Source organism: Simochromis diagramma, unplaced genomic scaffold (genome assembly GCF_900408965.1).
Source record: "Simochromis diagramma unplaced genomic scaffold, fSimDia1.1 OVJJ01000293.1, whole genome shotgun sequence".
NCBI classification, from domain to species: domain Eukaryota; kingdom Metazoa; phylum Chordata; class Actinopteri; order Cichliformes; family Cichlidae; genus Simochromis; species Simochromis diagramma.
In genome coordinates, this window is record NW_024386801.1 from 4,667,779 (window position 1) to 4,693,907 (window position 26,129).

Genomic DNA, 26,129 nt, shown 5'->3' on the forward strand with positions numbered 1-26,129 from the left:
GCAAAGAGGCTAATCCTGGCTCTGAGGCCCAGTGAGCTCAGTCAGCTCTCCTCCTTCTCTCGTCTGTCAGCATCCATTTCGTCTAACACTCTCCCGGGCTGGCGCTATGGACACCAGAGAGCAGGATGGTACTTCTGACCTCTTTGTGTGAGGAATTATTCAACAGCCTGCCTCTGAATCTCAGTTTAAAGACCCCTTTAATCTGCCGACATACATATATACACACAAGCATTGCCCATAGATGGCAGATCCCCAGGACTGAATAACTGCAAAAGAGAGACAAATTACAAATGACATGTTTTAATCTAAAATGTAATTAATTTAATGTACAGCAAAGTAGAGGTTGCACTCCAGGAGAAAAAAGGCTCGATCAAAACAATACTTTGGGGGTCCTGCCCTCAACTAGTGAGGCGGAAATACAATAAGATTCATCTTAAATGAAATAAGACTCAGGCTGGAGATATTGCCTTTTTCCCTCAGCCAAAACTGTTATTTAAGAGCCAGCAAAAAGTATTTACACAACTCCAGTTGACCATTGTGCTACAGGGGACTGGAAGAACAAACAAACAGCAGAGGAGCAGTGGGGTTTGGGAGGAACACAGGAGTGGCTTTACAATTCCTGAGCTGACAGCTGTGACATAATGAGATATATCCACAAATAAATAAAGGATTGAGAAAAGAACATGCAAATGCAAACCGTCTAACTGGTATCAACACTGGAATAAAATGTAACCAGGTCAATAAATAAGGCAGAAAGAAGTTTATTTTGGAAGCAAAACAACTGCTGGCAAAAAAAAATCAAACTCTCCTAGAAAATGTCGTCCTAAGTTCATGTGTAGGTGGATCCATCTTCCAAAATAGTTTTTTTTTTTTTCTTACTGATTGGACCACTGCACACCAGCATGAGTGCATACGCTTGTGTTTTTAAAAACTATGTTCATGTTTTATGTTGAAGATATCAGAACGAGTTGAGACTGATTTGTTGTCTCTTGTGTTTCCCATTAGCTACATGGTGTTCAAAAATAAAATGCTCATTAATGAGACACCAGGGGGATGTCCCCACGTATGACCTTTACCTCAGGTACAGGATAAGTATTCCTTGGTGAGAGACTTCAGCACAATCTGTTGGCTAAAGAGCAGGGGCTTATGCGGGATCTACTTTCTGAGTACAGCTGTCTTCTGCAAATGAATGAGATAAAAATAGGCACTCCTCTGCGGCACAAAAAAAAAAAATGTAACAGAGAATTTTATATGGTCACACATATGGCAAAAATAAACACAACACAAAGTCACCAAATATATGCATGCCTGCAAAGCACAATCTTTCCATGCTTATGAGGCACACAAAGAAGAGAATTGAATTGTTTTGTTGTTCTTTCTTAATCCACTAGTGTGATACTTAAAATGGGCCAAGAGACGGAAATGATGTAGACATCGACACGTATCAGCAATTAAGGCGTGTATTTATGGAAACCTTTTGACAAAAGCCATCTGCTCACATTACAGATGGAAGGAAATTTAATATCCAGTAGTAGTCAACACTGCTCTGCCTCCATGGTAATGACTATGAGTGCAAAGGGCAGCGGATGGACACTGGACACCCTAGAGATTTATGATACTATAAATATAAAGAAAGCAAGCCTTGCAGCAATCATTTGTAATGATAGTAATATTTAGAATGTGTTTTTCTGAGAAGTATGCTCTCGAAAAAAACTACCCTTATGTCTCAACGACAGAAGGAAAGCAAACAGAGTCAACAAACCTACCACCTTCCACATATACCCATAACTGAGTTTATTTGTGTTTTCTTAGAGGGGGTGTCTAATTATAAGTCAACCTGCAGAGAATGCATAGCTGCAGTCACAAAGTTTCCAGGCACTGTGTTCTCCTTAGATAATACACATCCTGACAGAACTCTTGCTGAAGCCACAATAATGAGTCCCCCTTTTTGCCCCCTCTCTTTCTCTTACTCCCTTGTTTCCGATCCCTCCATCTGTCTGTCTGTCTCTGCAGAGCCCCTAATGGAGCCAGAAGTTTGTCTGGGGATTTCGGGAAGCAGTCACCAGAGATACCAAACGACAACTAGCCATCTACTTGAGGATAATAAGGCCCACTTATGCCAGAGCAGATAATGTAGATGTCTACAGCAAACACAAATAGCGCTCTGACAGCCCAAGCAGGATGAGCGTGATGCCTTGTGATAACTTGTTTTAATCTTTAGCAGTATATTGTACATACAGTACATGTTATGTCAGCGAGAGACACCGCGTGCACTATATACAGTCAGTTTATGTTGGCAGTTCAGTGATCTGCTTTCTTGAGAATGCAGCAAGGAAGTTAACTGAATTCAAACTCCAATCACAAACACAGTGGGGCGTCTCGTTCCTTTTGTGTTGTGCCAAAGTCTAAAATTGTTTGCAGATATGGATATACTGCTTCTCGTTATAAATGACATGTATTTGAGGAAAAGCACCAATGCAGACGCCTCCATTCACTTGCAAGAGAATTTTCTGAGCTAACAAGTTATGCTAGTCTAACCCTGATCATAAACAGCTCATGTTATCCTCATGTTATCTCATTTAGAGGCTACCAGACATTCCTCAAATATTTTTTCCCCCCCATTTAATTTGTCAGTTTTGTCATGTTTAAAATAAAAACAACTGCAACTATAGCACTAATTGCATGTTGTTGGAGTGAAAGTGGCTGACCAGAATGATATAGAGGCTGTATTATACTGGAAGTATCTGATACTTCATATGCATAAATGATAGTATTCCATGTCTGACAGTTGTTGACAGATTAAGGTCAGTGAGCGATGAGAATCTGAACGTATAGTCGTCTATTAATGCAACAGTCTTTCTTTAAGTTAAAGGGCGTCACAAGCAAAAGGTATACAAAAAAAGGTTAGTCTATACAATAAAATTCCCTATGAATATACATCTTAGATTTCCAAGTCATTCCAAATTAAGACAACCAATAACCTATACAGTAAGTTTACCGACTGTAGTGTGACAGTGTGTGTGTGCTTGTATGCCAGGGAGCACACCTTTGTCAAGAGTCGTCTGCCTTTTCCCTGAGCTGCTAAGAAGAGAACAGTGAGAGAAGTGACTGTTCGAGGAGGAAAAAAAACAAAGAATGGAGGGCAGACCATATGTTTTGTTTTTGTTTTCTAACTGGGGGAGAATTAGCAGGGTTAGGAAAAACAAAACCAAAAAAAGATTTAAGAGGAGGTTTATTGCTTGCTAAATGAAAACAGGCATCTGCAAAGCAAATTACAAGCCAAAAGCCAAAAATGATCAGATGAGATAAACTGGGATGGTGCACAGAGACGACTGAAAACGGGAGGGCGAGACATTCAGAGAGATGAACATATCGGGAGATGAGGGATTCTATTTGGTGTGGCAGCTCCTCAAAGTCGATCTTCATCAGCAATCCCATCTTTGTGTGAGCTCTGGCTGAGATGGGCGGGAGAAAAGGAGGAGCTGCAGACCAGAAAGATCAAAGCCAACTAAAACTGAGGATCAAAACCAAACTATTACTATAGTGTTACAGTAGAATTATGCACGCGCCACTATTTGCGCGCACAGAAGTAATCGGCCTTTGCTTTGATGGTATTAAATTTCATCCTGGTGCTAAACTGAGGCCAAGGGTCTGGAAGAAAAAGAGGAAGGCTGTGCACTGAGGGGAGAGTGATTTGAGGATTGAGGAGGGAAGTTCATTTAAGTTGGCAGAGAATTCGTTTTAAGTGGCCCTTGTGGCTCTTTGGACGGGGATGTCAGAAGAAGTACAACTGCTGGATCGCAAAAAGAGTTCGGGAGCTGTGAAGACTTGATGTAACTCTAAATAATCAATTTGGCTTCAACGGTAAAGGCGGATCTAGTCGTTAAAAAGGGATTTATTAATGACGAACTTACGGCAGCCTTTCTCGTCACTTTTGTCAAAGCAGTCGGGCAGTCCATTACACTGCCGCCCGCCTGGGACACACTTGCCATCGCCACACATGAAGATTCCAGGGATGTTGCAGTCCGTGGTGAAGTTATTCCCTGGAAGCAGCTGGCTCTCTGTTGATAAACAAGAGAAACAGAGGAGAGGACAGACTATTACAAACTCGCTCTGTAAAGAAATCAAACAGGTAGAGCGATTGCATTACAGCGATACTCATCACCAGAGTCAAAATGGAAATCTGTTATTATCTCCATTGTCTAAAGACAGAAAAATATTAAAGGCAGCGGCTCTATTTAAAAAGCCGTATCAATCTATGAGCAAATAAACAGAGGAAGATCTCATGAATACAAAAGCGGTCTAGGTCATTCGGTGTTAACAGTATCGTGGGTGAAAATCACGATAGGGAAGATAAAGATACAAACATCAAAGAACACTAATATACAAACAGAGCATATATTTCACCCTAGACTTACACAGATGCACCGATACACACGCGCAGAACAAAAATAAGCACACCGTCGGCACAGTAATCATGAGCCCCGAACCAGTTTGGGGCATTTCTACTGGACGCAGTGCAGCTGCGGCATAATGGGCTGGAATGTGAGACACGGCCTTTTGGCTGAGGTTTGACACTATGTGGTGAGCAGTTTAGCTCGCAAACAAAGCTATGTGGCAGTAATAAGGCGTCTCGGACAGACCGCGGAACACTTTTATGCTGCAGTGCTAAAACGGGTTCAGCTGCTGTGAAAACGTATGGACCTTTGCATCTTAAATGGCAGTGTGGCTTACCAGAACAATGACTGATGGAGTCCTCAGCTCAAATGACTCCAATTGTAAAGTGCAGCGATGTGAAAATGTAATTATTATTTACCGTGCTCTTTCGGTTCTTTTTCTTTTTTAATTTATTTTCATGACTGAAATGAATAAAATGGAGGGATATATTGATACATGAATGACCTGCACAGTACTACACAAACTCTTAAGTCCTTAGTTTTTTTCATATTTGTTTTCATGAAGCCAGTAATTTTTTTTAAAGTGGTTTTATGCAATAGTTCTCCAGGCTTTCCAACAGTCTTTTTACACTGGCAGGTTTTTGCTCATTTCCAGTTTAATTGTTGTACCCGACCATTTTCAGAGGAATGTTGTTGTTTTTTTATATATTCTATTGTTAAACCATTTATCACTGACCTACCCGAGCATACAAAGCAAATCTAACCCAACAGATGACCCAATGTTTTGTCTACACATGACAGAAAACTTAAAGCACCAATTTTAAATGGCATATTTGTTACTAGCAGTGTGTTGCAAAAACATATCAACTGTTCCAATTTCTTTATTTGAATCTATGAAAATGCCAAATATAGCTCGACATCTTATATTTTCACAGCCATAAAATAGAATTTTGCATCAACAAGGTGATTCCCAAAGTGCTTTTAGCTTTAAAAACAACAAACAAAACAAAACTGGTATATCTTGGTCAGGTGTGGTGTGCAGTGTATGCTTAAAGAAAACAGACAAGTAGGGGACAAAAACAGGTCAGAACCCCCCCGCAAAAACTAAACGATCTGCAGCGGATGAACAGTATCTGAAAGTCACGCCCTTAAGTAAGAGAAAACCCCGCAAAGACCTGACACATGACCTGAGAGATTCATCTAACCTTTCAGTTGATCCATCTGCTGTTCAGTGAAGCCTCATTAGAGATGGTCTCAGTGGAAGGGAGGCTATCGTGAACATGAAAGGAAACAGGGAGAAAAGGTTGAGGTATGCCAAATTACACCATAACCTGACTTAAATAAGTGGAAACAGGTCTGATGGAGTGATGAATCCAAATTTGACATTTCTGGTTCAAATTGTCAGCAGGAGGAAGTCAGGAGAGAGCTACAACAGTGAGTGTCTAGAGCCATCTGTAAAACACGACAGGAGCTCTGTCATGGTTTGGGGCTGCATTTCAGACAGTTGAGTTGGAGATCTTGTCAAAATTGACGGAGTTATGAATGGAGTTAGATTTTGATCCACTGTGCAACACCGTGTGTAATACCATGGAAATCTGGAAAGCAACGGATTGGCAACGGATTCCTTTTTCAGCACGATCCCAAACACACTGCCAGTGCAATCAAAGCATACCTGGATAGAAAAAACACACAATGGAACACTATCAGTCATGAACTTGGCCCTCCTCCGGAGCCTGGACGTCAATATTATTAAAGCGGTGTGGGATCAGCTTGAACAGAACTGAACAAAAGGCAGCCAACATCCAACAAAGAGCTTTGAACGCCCTTCAATGAGCCGACAGAACCACTGACTGCTTAAAGAAATTACAACAAAGCTTAAAAGAGCCTAAAATAGTTCAGGCTGTACTAAAGAACTCAGCTGGTCATACCAAATATTGACTTTTTTTAAGCTCAAGAATTCAGCACAATACTTAATATATGTAGGTACCTGCAGCTTTTTTATTTTATTTGACATTAAATATTTATAACAAAAGACAGTGATGGATGTCTAAATGTCCTTCTCAACAAAATCTGAAAATGAGAAAAGGGATAAAAATGTTAAATGCAGAATAGTAATGACAAATATGAAAACCTCTAAAATGCTTGGATGGATACAGATCATAGATATCGCTCTGTATTTATGTTCAGATGCCGCTTCTATTTGTTCAGTCCTTTAAAATAATCCAGTTAAATGAATTCCCTTTCTCCAGCAGTGACACTGTTCATTTTCCTCAAATAAACCATTACAGGGACACATTCTCAATGAAGTAATCTTCATTACCACAAAATCCACTGCACCCCACTTCAAATAAAAACCTCTGACTTTTGTGAATTCATAAGTAAAACTCCACATTTTTTTACCACAGCTCGTTGATATTCACTTAGCACATGTAGCCAGCCTCCAGAGTGCAGCTGAGTAACTGACACACAGAAATAATCTGTTCTTACATCATCCTTCCACTGCTGCTTTTTTAACAGCAGCAGGTACTGGAAACCATGTATAGATTGTCTCTTAAATGAGACAGCACAACCCTTCTGGATCTGAATGCATGACGCAACGCCTCCGTTTGTCTCATGCAATATGAAACAAAAAAGCTGAGTGATAAAAAAGAAAAAGCTCCTGAATCTTATGAGGATAGGAAAACATTCAGATTTCTATTTCTTTCATTATTTATTACGCTGATTCATCTAAACTGGAAATGAAAAACATCGCCGTGATTATCTTTTTGTCAGACAACCTTTCCAAAAAACAAAATAATGGGCGTACTCTTAGCAGCTTCAGCTGAGTTTCCACGTCTCTCAACTTCAACATATAAACATTAAGGCTGGTTTGATATAAGAACAATGAGTCATCTCTTCTCTTATCTTGAGTCGCTTCAATGATGTTTCAGTATAAAGTGGAAAAAAAAAAAATCCAGCTTAACTTCAAGAGCACAGTGAGGCATAGAGATGGTGCAGAGATAGCAGTCGCACATTAGTGTTAACTTATAGCTCGGCTTCAAGGAGACGCTTTCAATTTCAAGTTTCAATCAGCTTACATACAAAGCTACTCACACACTGTTCAACCTTTGACCCTCATCAACACCAGCTGGCTTATTTGCCCATGTTAACTTGCAGGAAACAAAAAGGGTGAAGGCGATATTTTACAAATTAACAGATCAGATCGAGCTGCAGTCAATAAATACATGCCTTGGAAAATTTCCTTATACATTTTAGAGCCGATAAGAAGATAAAACCTATCTGATTAAAATATTTATAACATAACCATCGTCAATAATCAACTTATTATAAACCTGATGCAGCATTTATGCCATCTGCTAATTAACTATGCTTCGAATATAACTTATAAGACTAAAATATGTTCAGGTCACTTTCAAAATGTAAATATTACATCTCACTCGTTTTATCTGACCAATTCTTCACAATGTGCACACTGACAACAGTATACTCTTTAGCAAAGGGATCAAAATGGGATTTGGCAGGTAAGGGAACCTTAAGTTCTGGTGTAGCACTGCAGTGGGGGAAGTGATTCACCTCAAAAGGACTGATCTGATTTGTTGAGTTAAATAGAGTTAGCCATATATTATATAAGCAGATGTTACACGAGCTATCATGGCTGCTGTCCAAATGCTAGATAAAGGTGGGAATTGGCAAGTAATCCTTAAGAGCACCATCAGCTTAAATTTAAATTAATGACTGCTACCCCTGACCTAACAGTGGGCATGGCACCAGTCCAACATGGGCCATTATGTCCTAATGGTGTTTCTTGCCAGGTCTGCAGCTCTTTTTGAAATTCTTCATTCCATATTTAGACTACACCCAATATTAACGAAGAATAACATAGCGCGAACGGCAAAACAGGAGGACAGAAGTAAATAGAAACAGAAGTTATCAAAAATGTGAAATCATTTCACGCAAAACAGACAAAGTTGAATGCAGACTGTGCAAAGCAGCGCTTTCCTTCCATGAAAGCACTACTGTGGTGCACACGCGTTTAAAACACCGACACTGTGGAGCTGTGATGTCAACTCTGGGTGGGTCAGCTTTAGAGAATTAGTTGGTGTGTCGCACTGATACCTTGTTTATGTTAGCTTACCTGGCAGAAACTTCTCATGGTTGATGCTTGCTGAGTGAACACAATTTCAGTTTTGTTAGCTAATGAGTGAAATGTGATAGTAAACCATTAAACTGGAGTAGCTACACAGTCTCCTAGTTTGTTTTTTTTCTTCTCACATTAATATTAGCGTTTATTCTGAATAGTAAACCCTTTTCAACAACAGGGTGATATTCACAGGTGGGCAGACTTGCACAGGTGAGGTACTGGAGCCTAGAACAGGAGGTTTGCCCACAGGAAGAGGAGATAAGAATTATTGAAATAATCATTAACTAATCGACTAATTAGAAAAACCTGGCAAACTGGTCGACTACCATTCATTCGTTTCATGTAATCATGCACGGACTTGTAAAACCGATCGGCGAAAGGCTCAGCCTACCATCCACAGTCGATGTATTCGTCCAATCGCCCAACCTTACCATTCACATAGATACAGAAATTTGTAGCAGACAGTGTGTCTACATATTACTTATGCTACAGTAATTATAATGAGATTACCACAATACATGGATACAAAGTATCCAATTGAATCTCTACATATTAATCTGTCCAGTACCGTCACACAACTTTTGAAACAAAAAATTATCGTTTTGTCATTTCACAAAATTAAAGAAGACAGTTTCAGTGACACGTTATGAACAATGTCTGCTTTAGATAACTCTGAAAAGAATGAGGACATCACATTTTATTAAATGTCAATTCCTGAGCAGTTCTTGACTTTCAGTTCTTACCTAATCTCTCACAATCCTAGTATATTTCTTACACATTTCTCAGAGCTGCTTCTTTCTTCTGCCACTGAACTACAGCAACTGCATCAACACATCGACTGCAAGACACACTGAGTGTCGAACTGCACAGAAACAGCTTGTGTGCGTGCGTTTGGTAATGTCTGTTGAGCTGTTTGAAACGTTCCATTTGAAATTACTTTCTACTTTGAAAAAAGTAACTTTAGCTGATCCTGAAGTGCTGTGACTGCAGCTTTTTTGGCATCTGCAGCATGACAGGAATGAGACAGAAAAAAGAATGTGCATAGTGTGCATCAGGGACTGTGGGGTGGTATTACTTTCGGCATTGTTATCTTCATCGTGGCACCAGCTGCAGGGAACGCCAGCCTGCAGCACATGAAAATGAACTTGCTTGAAGTAATTATGTATTGTAATTGAAGGTGATGGAAGGCCATTCAAGCTTGTTCCAGTACACTAACCTCTGCTTCAGAAGCTTATTTTTCATCAGACTTTTTAAATATAGTGCCAAATCACAACAACGGTCATCTCGGAGGTTTTATACTGTTCAGTAAACGTCTTTCAATATGACAGAAAAGAACGCAAACAATTCCCTATGAGGATTTGGCGACACTGGGGAGACGATTAAATACGAACCTGTTACAGAGCTGTGAGTATTCACAGACCAAACACCGCACAAAGAAGCGTGATTGTTGACAACCCAGAAATGTCCATTCAGAGCCCCACAGAACAAGTGTAGGCGAGAACCATATAAAATGACTTCAAAGAGCTGATGGAGATACACTGGGTTAATTGGAAAGCTGCTTTGAGAGCACAAGAGGACAGGAAAAGGACTGTTTCTCATATATGTGTATGTGTGTCTGCGTGGGTGTGTTTGAGGAGTGACCAATAAGAGTGAAAAAAAAGAAAGAAGAAGAAACAGTTGATGGACAGCTCGTCTTTTCCCACGAGTGTAACACTGCCAGTAGCAAACCTTTTGCAGTACTTCTTGCAACAAGCTTGTGATGAGTCCATCTTTTGGCAAGCTCGACACCTCGTATCCCAATGCCCCTGTCATTCTGTCAATTCAGTAATAAGCCTCAATACTTGTTCGCCACTGAGGTAATGAACAAAAACCCACCTCATTACCGCAGAAAGCGTAGCTATACAGGTCATTACAGATGGCACTACAAGAGAAACGAAATAATAACAATTCACTATGCAATAATAATTCACTATGGTACTCTGGGGTTGCTGCAACACTCCCAAGGTGACCTGGGCAGTTTTATTGGAAGCAACTGTGTCGAGCATTTATCCCTTATGCTTTTAACCATTATTTTGTGGACTGCTCAGGGCATTGTGCACAATCCCCTGTGTATGTGTGTGTAACTGTGGTCACACAGTGAGTGTGCGAGGGAGAACAGGAGGAGATAAGGCAGGGATGAACCTGGAAGTGTAGACCAATTACTCTGAGTAAATATTGACTACACCATCCTTTCCTCTGCACACCCACCGTCTGCATCCCATCTTTTCTCACCCTTCAGCAACCCTGTGTCCACTAAGGCCCCATTTAAACTGTTAAATCATAGAGCGTAGAGACATCAGCTGGATACTCCCCCCCCCCTTTTTATTTATTTATTTTTTTTAAATTAGCATGTACATTTTTAGTTTGTGCTACTTTCACAAAGTTTCAGTGGCTCAATCTGGGTGAAATCTTCCTCTATCTATTTGTTCAGCTCAGCTTCTGTTGCAGTTATATTGATTGCACCTTTCTTACCTTAATTATAATTTGACATGAAAATGAACTCCCAGCATAAACACAAGCTTAATTTCCCAGCGGTTCTGAATAATACTCAAGTTATTTCTCAAGTAAGCTTCCACATTGTTTCATGTTAAGTAAGTGATAAGCAATATGATGGATGATTTTTTGCAAGATTATATACAAAAAGGTGTAATTACTAGACGCTGGCTGATACAGGATTTTTAACTCCGATACCGAGGATTTTGTGATATTAAAGAACCGATATAGTGGATGATAAAGAGATTGCTCTAACATTTATGCATAGCTATTTATGAGCCCTTAAGGTAATATAAAAATGCAGCTTAAAATGAATCTTGTTTTATTGTTGCAGCAAGTCATGGATTACTCTTTTACACCCTGTCTGACTTGGCTCAGATCAGCTGGTTGTTGTGTTTGTGGTGTTGCCAACAGGGAAGTTTCAAAGTGCCTTTTGGAGGACAAACTATGTAATGTCAACACTCATTACATGGTTGAAGGCTCTTTCCCCCATTTCTTCTATACTTTTTAAAAATGTAATTTTATAATAGCCAATAAATGAACATCAGCTTATTGTTCCGTGCATTATAGAAACTAAAATCTAAAAAGAAAAAAAGATAGATCTTGTTATTAAGAGAATAATTTCTCTGAATTAAGCTGAATTTAAGTGAGCAAGGAGAAACCCGAGCAATTTAAAACTCAATCGTACAACTGTTAACAGTTGTAAAAATATCCAGGTCGTTCACAGTTTGCAGTAAACGACAAAGAAATGTGTGTTTCCACAAAGACGAGAAGATGTTGAACATGGATCCAAATGATGTAGCTTTCATCAGTTGGATTTATAAATCTGGGTTTGGAAAGTTGGGAAATGCTATTAATGTTGACTCTAGGATCTTTAGCGAATAAAAGAAACTCATTTTAAAAAATAACTACCTTTGTTTTTTTTAACCCAAACAGACATTTCTGGGTTGTGTCTGACCTTGAGAAATGCCACAAGTGAGAAAACAAATCAAAGTGATCCCGCATGCAAAGATTAAGAATTGCAAATGTTGGAATCAAATTGGAAAGATCTGGGAAATATGTAACCATAAAATTTCTTAATAGGTTAGGACTTTAATATTTAGGACCACTGTTACCCATTTAAAGAAAAAAAATCATATGAGAGCACATGGAAAGCTTCCAACTTTCATTCCAAGATGTTCCATGGGTATACTTCATGCATAATGATTCTGGAAATGGCAGTCATGAGACTTTTCAGAGAACTGCTTAGGGTGCCTTAGCAGTTCTCTGAATATGCAAAGACAGGTCCAACCACCCACATCTGCCTCTGTCTTCCAGGCCTTATGAATATTTTCCAACCAAATGTCAGTATGCTGCCTCGACAATGAACAGCTAATTTGGTAATAAAAAATATATATTACTCTTGACAGTAGCTATTGAAAACGTATTAAACCTTAAAGCATACAGATGACCTCCCTTCACCTATAAGACTCTTCTGGGTGTGTGTATAGACTCTGGGTTGTACAACAGAGATACGTTACTGCAATACTCCACAAGGGTAGACAGGAAAGTACTGTGTAAAGCAGAGTAACACACAACAAGATGCAATAAGGATTAAACCAACACTATATAGGAGCATGTAGCACATAGGTTTTTCTAAAAATTCTGTTTCAAAAAAGATGAAAGGAAAGAAATGAAAGGGGGAGATCAAGATATGACTGGATGTGAGTCATATGGAGCAATTATGAAAGGAAAGAGTACAGGGGTAATAAAAAAAAGAAGCAGGGAGGTAACCAGTAACATCATTTTCTGTCCTTGGGTTCCCAGTAATATCCATCCTAAGCAAATTCTGTTCTCTGTGCTCTGCACATAAAAGGTCAGTGATATAAATCTATAGCTGAGGTGACTATTGGCTTGGCTGTTACTTCTCTAACCCCCATCTTCCCCAGCAGCCTTAGATATCTGCCCTGCATTGATTAGCCCTGAATAAAAGGTTGAGCCTCAGATTGAAACAGCACCCGAGAATTGATTGGCCCGCCTTTGTAAGCTTGAGTAGCAGTAAGAAATAATACTATGGGAGAAACATCACAATAAAATGGTTATGGAGGGGAGTTTTTGAGCTTTCCAGACAAAAAAATGTCCTTAGAAATAAATCCGCATCAACCACCCCTGAACATAATCTTTTTGTCCACACTACCACACCATGCTGCTAAAACTATCTCTAGCGAATTATGTGAAATTGTGTCTGAAGCTGTAAAGGAGCATGCCAAGTTACATTACAGACAGATAATGTCAATACAAACATGGGCAGCAAGGGCTGCTTCTGCTGGATGATAAGGGAGGAGTGAATCAATATAGCCCAGCTCGGAATGAAAACTAGCCTTTCAGGTTCAAGAAAAGAAACTTATTTTTCAATTACACACCGCTCTAAATGGGCTAACTACAAGTAGGGGGCTCTCAGACGCAGCAGGGGGTGATTTGGCTGTCTCTTTCATTGTGTGTGCGTCTGTATGTGGCAAAGGGAGACAGATCTTCCCAGAGAAAAGAAGAGATTCTCCATCCTGTTACTTTGGCTCACTGAAGCATCCAGTATAAATAAGTGCAAGTGTAAAGAACCTGGTCTGCATCAATTAAAGGCACCCTATGGACAGACAGACACACACACAGGAAGGGTAGCATAAGCACAGAGCAGCAGAGCAAGCAAAGCAATAATGGTGAGAGATGGAGAAAAGAGCAACCATGCATGAAAATAGACAGCAAGCCGGAATAATATGAAACCAGCTACAATGTAGCCACAGTATCTTTAAGCTGCTGCTTTGCCTTTTTTGGTTTTGCCTCTAAGGATGAATCTGCTGTGTGAATCCATTTGTTCCCGGGACGAGTCACTGACTTCATAACCTGCTGTGTAGTTACTTTATTTGCAGTGTCAGTTGGCAACAAGGGCTAAATGAGCTATTGATAATATCACCGAATGGCAAACTGAGCGAGGACCGCGTCTGATTTAAAGTTAATGTCATTTTAATGTGAAAAGAACACATGGCGAGAAAAAGTCACAAAATGTTCACATTAAGTCATCCACGCTGTGCGCACTCAGTTACTCAGTAACTAAGGGTGATTACCTGAAGAACACAAAAGCAGACTTCAAATGCAATCAGACTTTTAAAAAGTGCTAAAATCAAAAGTTACCAAGCAGAACTCCTACAAGGCAAATAAAACCTGCCTAGCGCTGATGTGCTTAAAATAACCAAGAGCCTTTCAATCTATAGATTAGTTACCCTTGAATTTAATGAAATGTATTTTTCCTGTGCTTTTAATACCCTTTTCTGTCTATAGATGATATGTACACCCACTTCACTAAGCCTTTTGATACATCGTTTAATAGAACTTATTGTGCACAGAAATATTAGGGTTATCTGACAATTAATTCCTCATTAAACACGCTGCACACTCAAAGTGACAGGTGCTCAGACACTTAACTTTGAGTTCCAAAGTAATTGCAGTAAAATCATTGAGCCAATGTAATAACTCTGTTCCTGACACAGCTGCTAAAGTAAAGAAATTCATGAAAATAAATACCATAAACCACATATAATATTTAGGACAAAAAAGTTTTAAAGAAGCTGTAAGCATGTACTACCTTTTCAATAAACCAAATGCATTTGAACATACTATCATATTACACTCATCATTAGCAGTTTATCCTGTTTATGCTGATTCTATGGTGTAGCTTGTTTACTTAATAGGCAGCGCATCTCTTTTGTTATAGCTTTTAATGTGTAGCACACTCAAGAAAAACAACTTTCTCACAGGGGAAAACTAGTCTAACAGCTTCAGAGAAACAAAAAAGGAATGTAAGAGGTCAGGACAATTATTTCTAGCTCCAGATTCTTGTGATATACACATCACTAATGCACACATACATTCGTCTGTACGCACATCTTAAACGGGCATCACCGGATCAAAGAACTAAATATAACTTTGTCCTTAAGTGCGCATAAAAATGGTGCAGGAGAAAGGGGTTGCTGTTTTGCTTGGCAGACTTGCATTTTCATCATGATTTACAACATATTTTTTTTATAATACTGACTCACTAAGTTCCTAAATCAGTTTTACAGCATAGAAATTCTGCAGCTGTGTGGCCAGGCGTCCAACGTGTCACCTGGTATGAAGATTCTGCAAAAGATGCACGAGGAAGCTCAAGTTTGCCAGGAGAGCAATGCTTAGCTAAAAAGAAATGCTAGCTTTTATCCCTGCCATCCTGCTCACCAGTGGTCATTAGCCAAGTGGTTAAGCTTATGTTGAGTTTTCTGTTTTATACATGAAGTTAAACTCAGGGCAGCCAGACTAGAAACTATACTGGCCATTACCCTCTTTACAACGTTGTCTTATGTAAGAGCAGTCGATTCCAACAGTGCTCAGGTGCTCGAGTACCTTCGGAGAATGCTGAGCGCACAAGTTTGCCAGCACAGCTCAAGGTTAAATGTATTCGTCATGGGGTGGTGGTAGATTGGATCAATTTAAGGAACTACGCGTGACTGGTTATTTCGCTGTCTGTCCTGTCCTGCAATCAGACTGGCACTCCAGGCAGATTGGTGAGCCTATGCTTCTGCCGCGACACTCACTGCATGTACATTAGCCTTTAAGAGGGGACTTAATGCTAACAAAACAGACCAATTTAAAAACCAAAGTAAAGTGAGGATGAATGCAGAAAAGGAAGGATTATCAGGCTGGTTACAAAATGGAATTTCTTTGCATAGCCTACAGCTCTACTGAGGTTTTGTGAGGTCTCTGCTACAAGTAACAATCAAGAGTCTCTAAAAGCTTTTGTTAAAGATGGATTTTCAAGCTGGGCTAAAGCATTTGAAACACTCAGATTACATGAAAAGTCCAATCTGCAGCACACTGCTAGAATTGTTGCCGCTACTAATGCAGGTGTTAATGTTGCTGCTTCTTTGTCTGCTGGTAAACAAAACCAGATGGCTGATGCTAGAATCGCTTTGTTGGGTATTCAATCCTCTCTGCTTTCTTACTTCAAGGATTGGCAAGTCAAGGAAAAACAGATGCAGAGTACAAGATGACGCTATGACAGCAAGCCAAATGTCTAAAGAGGTTAAAACTCCAGCAACACTTAAAGTATGACAAAACCCTATTACTGCTTGACCAACATGTTTTGCCCTGTACATTACACAGAGAACTTTTATAGGAAAACATAGACTTTCAGTTATTTTTATTGACACAGCTGGGGAAGCAGAAACTCTGGTACCTGCAGCTTTACTACAAAGTCCAAAGGTTAGAGACATAACTAATGCTATAGCCAGATAAGTTTTAAGGAAATTGTGGATTTACTCTGTTAAGCAAAGTGAAATTTCGAACAAAACAGTCACTGCATGCAAAACTACAGTAAATACAGACTATAAGCTGCTCAAACTGGTTTGGTAATTATTGAAAATTCTATGAAAACTCTTAAAATTAAGAAAACAATTAATTGAAAAGATTCCTAATGTAACAATAATGTAACAATGCTACATTGAACACTAATGTGCACTATGTTATCGTTTAAAGGTTTGGTAGTCTATTCTTTCTATAAGTAAAGGGTTATAATTTTAAAAAAAGACCCGTGCATGTGGAGGTAGCCTGTGTAACACAGATCCTAATTATATTAAAAGTGACAAAATGAAAATGAGACAGAGCTTTGAGGCATTCTCAGTTATCATTTCTAATCAAATCTAAAATTTGAGGGTTTTTTTATTGGAGGGTAAGAGAGACATAATGACTTCTCATCTGATCATCATCACTTTGTTTGTGTATTGGAGAAGTTAGTCTGAACTGCTTAACATTCCTATTCATAAGGTGTAACTTAATATACCAGTGGATATCTATATCCTTGTGACTGAAAGACAGTGCTTTAAATAAGAATGATATTAGGGCAGTCCTCAAGTGTTTGTTTCATCTTATTGCATACACTGCGATATTGATTCTCAATATTACATGTACTTTCATCAGCTTTAATCTGAAACTTTGTAAAAATCTGTTAAACTTTTATCAGATACCGACTTCTAAGTCAATGTACAACAAGAAATACTTAAGCATAACTATTTTGAAATGCTTCAAGAATACAATATTGGTGTGCTGATGCAACAGGAGGGTAACAATGCTAATTAACAAATATGTCAGCATTTATTACTTTGTGGTGCAGTTTGGAATTGATTTCTTCCACATTCACATTATTTTCTTGCACACATATGGTCTTAATTAAAACTTCCAATGCATTGTTTTGTCTTCTTCTCAAAGTTTTTCCATATCACTTTGTCCAAACTATAAAGTGCAACAGTACAGGTGATGAATAGATAACTGGCCTTTGTGTGTAGTGCCAAAGACTTTCTAGGAGGAACTGATGACACAGTGTTATTTACCCGTTCTGTAGGTTCCTCTTCTGTGTTTGACGCACAGCACAGAGAACACAGAGTAATGGGAATGTCATTTAAATTCATGTGATCTACTCATTTTATCTCTATCGAGGATGCCGCGCATAGACACACAGCCAGAGAGATATATACATAGAACGAAGGAGGAATACTGAGCAAGAAAGTTAAACAAAAGCAGCAGGTTGCTGCTGAAGAGAGAAAAACAATGTTTAAGAATCCTCCCCCGTCACTTGTGTCTGATTTCCACATTTCACATGACATTTAAAATATTCACCAAGCAGCAGTGTCATTTCTGAGCCGCACACACACCCATTTATCCGCATAACTAAAGATGTGAAAATTTAACTACACATATTTCAACATCCTGAGGAAACAGACTTTAATAAAAACAGGACTTTCTTATCCCACGCATCCTGCTGAAAGCAATGCTAAACAATCATAAAACAAAAACACACGCTTAGAAAAAGCTGCTAAACTTATTCTTACTCTGACATAAATTGTGTGGTTTGAGTGGCTGTAGTGGCTGCGTTCTGATCGAAGTGTAATGAGACCAGCAACGTTTCACTGGTGGGTGTGACACGGCTCACCGCCGCACCTAGAGGCATCTCTACATTTGCATATTCATGGAGCTTGGAATTTTTGATGAGAAACAAGTAGTAGACGTACTTCTAATTCTTTCCGTTAAATTATCGAGCATGTTTTTGTCGGGGAGAAAAACATATCGCACAAAAAGCCTCTTCACTGCAGAGTATTTTGCGTATATGATGCCGGAGGGGCTCCTTTTTTCATCTTTAGTCTAAAAATAAGATAACAAAAACCAAACAAACCATCAAACAAACAAAAAAAGGCTTAACACAAGGTAACCAAACTTGAATTTGGGTGTTAAAGGACATCTCAAAAAAATTTGCACCGTCAAACCCAATCAAGAAACTCCTGAGCAACAACTCTCACAAGGGGAGAGTGATTAATTCTCGGCTGGATTTTCCACAGCACCGGTCAGCTCTCTGTGGGTGGGCAATCAGCAAATCCCCCTGTGTGCATCTGAAGAGAAGCAAACAATAGACCACAAGCTTGTCCTTTTACTCTAGGATGAGGGAAGATTAGTCACCAGTTGTTTGGAGGACTTAACATTTGCTTTTTAATGAAATAAGGATGCCAGAATTCAAGGAAACTCACAAAACAAAGGAGTATTGCTTAATACCAACCTTTAGATGTGCAAACCAACTCCTCGTTATTGATACAAGACAATAATTTAAATAATCATTGATTCAAAATTCAAAAGATGCAATAAAAACAGAATATGTGACTTGTTGTATAAACTAATTACAACCAATCTGGTAAATAAGTGCTGCAGATTTATAGCCCGTCAGACCAGCAGGAAAACTGAAAAGCCAAATTGCATTTCTAAAGTAATGCTTTTCTATATACAAGAGTAATATGGCAATGCTACAAATCATTCTCTCAAAGTGCACATATTATTTTTGCTTTTCTTCAATGAATCTATGGGCTTGTGTCATTCAATATGCCCGCATAAATGTACGTTTTCTGTAGCTTATGACATTATCACAGACATTGAGGGATAGCTGTAATTTCAGAATGCATTACTCAGAAAACCAGCAGCCTCCGTTTCCTGCAGACCTCCTTGAAACTAATCCAAACACACATGCTCCACACAGAATTAAGCAGTCTTTACCCACATGGGTTTTGCCCCAAAAGATGTTGGGGCTGTTTGGGATTTGCAATGCCTCGCCAGCCTTCTGTTTGGTGCATAAAAATGTAAACAAGTATTAAAGTGAAATATGAACTTTTTGTGACCCTGCCTGTCTTCTTGCTTGGCTGCCATTTTACTCTGTCTACAGCTTAGGCTTTACATCCCTGGCAAGACGCTGACTTCTTGGCCCGCCAGTAGTAAGTGTGCTCTAGCTTTTTCAAGCTTGAGAGGAAACAAACTCAATAACAATATAAATAAAGATCTACAATGTCTGTTAGCAACAATTTTATTTCTGGTTTCAGTATAAAATAAAGGACTTTTCCACCAGGACATGACCACCCAGTGACTAGCGGGCATCTAGAAAGGAGGGGCTTTGACAAACCCTCTTAAAAGCCTGAGCCTTGTTAAAGGGGCTGAATTATTGATAGTGCATCTGTGGGCTGAAATAGCACCGGAGTGAGTGGAGTGAGGCAGACACACAAGGGGAGAATAGACGTGGAAAATTAGCAGCTTAAAGAGGCAAACTAAGGCCAGACAGAAACTGTGATTAGTTTACATGCATGTACATATTTTATGCTTACAGTAGAACTCATTGTGTGACTTTTGACGACATCTACACTACCAGTTAAATGTTTGGACACGTCTTCTGATTCAATGTTTTTTTCCCCTCTTTTTTAGGTTCACCTGTAGGCTGAAGTTCAAACTGAGCATCAAAATGGGGAAGAATGGTCATTTAAATCAGACCGTAGCGTGACTGTTGGTGCCAGATGGGCTAGTCTGAGTATTTCAGAACCTGCTGATCTACGGGGGATTTTCTCACTCAGGAATCTCTAGACTTTACAGAGAATCTGAAAAACAAAAAAATATTCAGCTCTCTGAGTGAAAATGCCTTGTTGATGCCAGAAGTGTGAGGACAACGGGTAGATAGCAGATTATCTCAAACAACCAGACATTACAACCAAGGTACAAGATATGCAGAAGAGCACGTCTGAACACACAACATGTCAAAACCTTGAAGTGTGATTACAATTCACACGGGTTCATTAAAATTGGACAAAAAGTTGTCGGGTCATTCAGATATTCAGAACATTCAGAAGTGTAGATATAGCCTGCTTTGGTATCAACAATTCAGACTGGAGTTGGTGGCACTGTAATAGTGTGGGGAATATTTTCTTGGCACACTTAGTCCCAGTTGAGCATCGTATATATGCCACAGGCTATCTAAGTATTGTTGCTGACAGTGTGCCCATCTTCTGATGACTACTTCCAGCAGGATAATGTGCCATGTCACCAAGCTCAGATCATCTCAGACTGCTTTTTGAACATGACAATGAGTTCACTGTGCTCAAATGGGGCCCACAGTCATCAGATCTCAATTCAGCAGAACACCTTTGGGATGGAGGATTTGCACCATGCATCATTCAACAAATTTACAGCAAATATGTGATGCAATTATGTCAATATGGGCCAAAAGTGCTTATTTGTTTTTCATGCTTTTTAAGCCTGTAAAGTCTGAACCATATAATTGCTAGCAAACTATTTGTTTGGAAACTGCAAGTGCTTATTTAACTCTAACAAATTTAAAAAAATAAAATATCATTTTGAATATACGAGTTATAATTTGTATAATTTTTACTACATCTGGCATTTTTGTGCAACTTATTTTGTCTTTTTTTCTTTGAACACTTTACCCCACAATAATAGGTACATTAAAAAGTGATTGACATTGATCCATAAAAATGAAAAAACAAACCCAGTTTAATTTGGAAATTGCTGTCAATTCCCCTTCAGTCATCTATTAATATATCTCTAGAATGATTTCAACACAGGTGCTATTAAGAAGTCCTATTAAGATTTTTAGACTAAAAAAATTTTAGGCAAAGTCTCTACATAGGAAACAGTAAAGGGAACCGCTGATCAAACGGCTTTCAAACTTGCATCCACATACAGCTTCTATGACAAGATGTTTACAACAGTGTTTCATTAGTTCTGCATGATAATTTTATACTATTAAAGCAATAAATCCAATGTCAAACAGGCCTTTTTATATTGCACTTGAATCACTGCAATGGTGACAGGCAAAATTACCCTGGCTTGGCTAAATAAAACTCCATTAATCACACAATGGTCCCCCATCAATCTAGGATCAAAGATCTCAATGAGCCTATAATCCCAAAGCTTTGATATATTTTCGCTATTTATGAGTCCATCTGTAGTTACATTAAAAAGGAGATCAGAACATCAGTGCATACCTATGCAAGCTCAATACTGAGCACATAAAACCCAAAAGCTGTAATGTTAGAGGTTACTTGCATGCTGGCAGTATAAGGCACTTTTAGAAAAGTTGTTTTGTTGCAGTTTTCTTTGAACTGCTTGGCTTGGCCTTCATAGAAGCAATTGTCCATCTAATCCTCTAAGAGATGACAGTGGCAATTTCAACAGTATCCCAGCCTATTAACATCACCTTGGGATTACCTTCACAGCATTTAGGAGAGAGAGGATGGAGAGAAGAATGGGGGGCAGAATGAAAAAAAAAACAAACTAGATTTAGATGTTGGAATTGAGGAAGAGCTGATTGTCGCTCAAATGCAGACAAAAAAAAAAAAAAAAAAAAAAGCAGTGTTGTCTGACACACAGGAAAAAAAAAATACAAAAAAATATCACGTATTTCCAAGTAAAGCATGCACAACTAAACACAGTGGCAGCTAGACAAATGTCTTCCTATAGGCTTGCATTTCTTCATCAAACAAACTCACAAAATCTATTCCATTAATTCTGCTTCCCTACACTGGCCATCAGTGGCACAAAACTAAATGTCAACACTCCCCTGCGTCTCTTTCATCATGCAGTCAACTGTCGCAGAACACACTGGTAAACAGGACATATCCTTCATCCAGCGCTATGCTGCGAGACCCCTCGCTGAGCAAATTGGCATTTCAGCAGAGCCAGCCAGATAGTGAGAAATGATGCAGACAGTGCCACAGAGGGAAATCTGACAAAGCTGACCTTACGTTACACCTGTGAGGCTCTCTCTGTTCCTCGGCTTGCTTTTAGTTGTAGACCCTGAGCTCTGAACATGAAAAGATGGAAACTTCAAACAAAAGCCCACATTGCTCACAGTTACAGAAACAAAATTTATAAGACATTCAAATTCCAGTCAAATTCAAATTATTAATATGTATAAATAATTTGTTTGCAAAACTTGAGGGAAAAAAGGAGCAGTTTTCTCTGCAGGTACATCTACTGACTCATATTAGCACAAATGCATGGGTTAAGGGGAAAATCACAACATCCACTATAGATAAGGAGTATTCAGCTCCCTTTGCAGCTGTGTCTTTGGTGGGGTCAGTTTAGAACTCTATTTAAACCTACAAGCCAGAGTTTCATAATTATAACTTTATCATAAAATCACGATCATTTGTTGTCACAGCTATATTGATAAATATAAGAAACAGCTGCTTCGGACAAAGTTACCAACTATACATGGAAAAGCAGCCTACACTAATTAGTAGGCATATATTGCTGATACCAAACAAGATGATAGCATACTAAACGTCACTGGGCGGACAGGATAAAGTCTCAGGAATGAGATGTTTGGCTATGCCCATTCAGCAGTAACAGCACTACTTGTGAAACCCAGCTCAAGCCAATAAAAGCTATTAAAAACACAGGTAATGTGGATCTTAAAGTAAATCCAGCTCTCCTAATCGTTCTTAAAGTTGCAGAGAATGATTAACAATTGTAAAAATGCAAAGAGAATGTTCGCCTTTAAAATAAAAGTTGTGCATCACAAACTTTTGGTTGGTATTTACAAACCAAAAGCAACTGAAAAAAGGCTTTTCATACAGCACCTTTGTGACTCGCAGACTGCGGCTGATTGTGACATTGACCAATGTCTAGGCTTGTATGGCTGGGACTTTAGCAATCACAGCGACTGCTGTCAGCCTCATGCGACCAGCAGCCAACCCATGAGGGAATACGCATTTTTCCCTCTAGCAGCCAGTGGCTGCCAGACGGCCATGAACCAGTCTCTAGGCCTGTGTCTGTCGAAGCCTAAGGATGCAGACATGAAACATTTGTCTGATGAATGTCATCAGTCATTGGCGCTGATGACATTGTACTCTGATATTCATATTTGAGTATCAGAGGATGGCTAAAGCTAAGGATGTTTGCTCACATTATTATAATGTCATTCTAACCTACCAAAATTTATGATTTAAAAAAAAAAAAAAAGAAATAGATGGATCTAACATTAGGTCTAACATTAGAATTCTAGAAGATTTAAAAACTTTTCCATTTGTTTTCTGCAATCATTTGTGTGTGTATGTGTATCATCCATTAAGAAACAAATGTCAGATTTTCCTGTAAGCAGACTTTAAGCTTGCTGGATGCCAAATGAACCAGAAAATAAGAATTGGAGATTCAAATGTCTTAGGTGTAAGGGCTGAGAGTATATCCAATTTCACAAAAACAATGCTTAAGCGATGGAAATTGAACTATTAATTCTTCTTAGCACACACAAGCTCATTATACACCATGGAGAAGATGTATTGTAGCAGAGGGTGAGATGAGAGAAGTGAGAAGAAAAAGTGCCTGGGGAGAAAGAGATATAAAATGATGGAAGCAAGGAGCACAACAAAAAAGCAGACTGCCTTTGTCTGTCTTCTAGTCTATGTATTAGCAAGTAATGAGCTCCTAATTGTGTAGCCAGGCCATGGAGTCACTTCAGGGCTTGAAAATGAGTGTGAATTGACTATATCTGCCAAATGTAACGGGCCAAAGAGAGTGACAGAGAAACACAAAGGCGAGAGGGAGAAGAAATAAAGGTACGTGGGATAGACGTTAGACTCAAGTGAAGGGTCAAAGAGGGGAAACCATCAGGGCAGTACAATGAAAACACTTTCCCCCCCCAATGCAGATATGATGAAGGAAATGGTACAGGTGACTCTTGACTGTAGTCCGTTTCCAATGTCTGTCTTCTCTGTATAATGTTAAATCCACTCGGCCAAATGGTAGTATGAAGTGAAATGAGGACGACAGTTTAAAAAGCAGAAGGTGTATGTGTAGTTCACAAAACGGCATCTGATGCCGTAACTAAAGGTCACTCCAATAAGACTTCAGTCAGTGTGCTACCTCCAAAAACGGCGACTCGCATACGAAATAATGTTCATAGAAAAACATGACTGGTGATAAGGAAGAAGGTCATTGCTCAATTCCAGGTGACCCTTTTCCCCTACCTGTTAATTACAGTAAAGGCCATGAGCGAACAGGTTAGGGATATCTCACTTTCTATTAACGCCACAGTATACTGGACAAAAACTGAAAAAGTGATATGGTTCAGATGTCTCAGCGTGCACCTAAAGAATAATAATAAAACAACAGAGTCTAATAGAACAGCATGGTTCAGCAGCCGCCGGTTGAGTAAACTGACTCACCCCGCCAATTTATTGCTTTTCTTTTTGAAACCAAATCTTCCCTTTTCTAAGCATCTCTCCTGCTCCTCTGCGGTGAGATTGCAGACCCATTGTTCTAAAAATAAAGAACAGTAATTTGATATATCCAAGAATCCTTAAATCTAAGTAAATAATTTTATATCAGGCCAACTTCTTTTTTAGGTTATTCATGGAAAATGAGAACCGTGTGAGTCTTTTAATGTCACAGCAGTTATAGCATGAAATGCTTAAGTAAATTGGCCTCACTGAGGGGACATAGTGCGATTACTGCTGCCCATGGGAACATCGCAATGTTGATGCTGAAAAGATATGCTATGCAGCCCTGCTTTCTATTGCTCTCTGATAAGCATTTAGCCTTCCTGTGTGATAAAAAGTGGATGTGACTAAATCACCACCATGTTACTGCAATTTCACCGCCCCCCCACCAACCCCCGCCTTGTTTTTCTGGCTGCCACTTAATTCTCCTCTGCTGGTGAGCCCACTTGCTCTGGCTTCACTTCCCCTTTGTTTTACTTAGACCTGTAATTCTCTTACATAGTGCAGAGCGCTAGTCCTCTATGTTGTCATGGCAATGCCTAAAAAGTACTCTCAGAGTACATTAGGAAAACGCTTCATAGAGCTCATGTAATGAAAGGCAACCATTTGCTTTTCTCCATGTAACACGCCAGTGCACCTGCTGCTCAGTATCGTATGCAGAGTCACGGCATCCAGCGCCGTGAAATCTCTTACAGCCTCCCCTGGGTCAATATCACCGTCTACGCTGACATTCTCCCACTTTAGCCATCACTGACGGCCTTTGCTCTACATCTGTTTTCTTTAGCGGCTTGTTGACCAGGTGACTGAACGTACATCAGTCTGCACCGGCGATTAGTGCCATCCACCTCATTTCTCATCATGGCTGCTACACTAACTCCATCTGTGGTAATGGAACGAGGGGTGGTGGTTGTGGGTGGAGGAGGTGGCTGATCTGACAGAGATGCACTGCTCAAAGTGTTCTGCACAGCACCGGTAACGACACCAAACAAAATCAAAACAAATGGCCTGCTGTGAAAGCGGCTCTCCTTCTCTGGGTCTGCTTTTAGATTTTTTTTTTCTCCTTTTCCCAGTGGGTTTGTGAGCTTTCATCTGAGTTTGTGGCGAGTTAATTAGGTTCAGAACTATGTATTACTGATCAGTGGCACTGCATTATCGTTGTACTTTCATACAGCGATTTTATAAAGAATGTGTTACTGTATGGTCTATGCTCGCCAGTGGGTAAAAAGATCATTCTGTTGCAGAGTGTCTTTCAAGGGTCTATTGCAAAGTGTCACCATTGTGAACATTTACGTGTGTGAGGGTGTGAAAATGCAGTCGGGGAATGTGCGACTAGCTGCAGAGGACAGTCAAGGAGGGATCTATCATAATCCATCATAATCAGCTGCTGTGCTGCTCCTTCAGGACATAAGAGCTCCTGACCCATGGCGGACACGGTGGAGATGAGAATCACATGAC

General features: G+C 39.4%; 1 protein-coding gene and 1 long non-coding RNA gene across 5 annotated transcripts in view; one reads left to right on the forward strand and one right to left on the reverse strand.

The window, feature by feature from the left end:
- The window catches only part of ldlrad3 (low density lipoprotein receptor class A domain containing 3), a 91,685-nt gene that overhangs the window by 49,380 nt on the left and 16,176 nt on the right, over positions 1–26,129 (reverse strand). For 2 of the 4 annotated variants that reach the window (XM_040025268.1, XM_040025271.1), the window contains exon 2: positions 3,915–4,061. In XM_040025268.1, coding sequence (XP_039881202.1) covers positions 3,915–4,061 — 147 coding nt within the window. Of the gene's footprint in view, positions 1–3,914; positions 4,062–5,602; positions 6,070–26,129 lie in introns of all 4 variants that reach the window. The other 2 variants (XM_040025270.1, XM_040025269.1) reach the window with 2 other exon arrangements.
- Positions 3,721–20,179, forward strand: LOC120729570. The gene is made up of 3 exons (XR_005694953.1): positions 3,721–4,017; positions 5,517–5,526; positions 20,169–20,179. It is a non-coding gene; the product is annotated as an uncharacterized LOC120729570 (long non-coding RNA).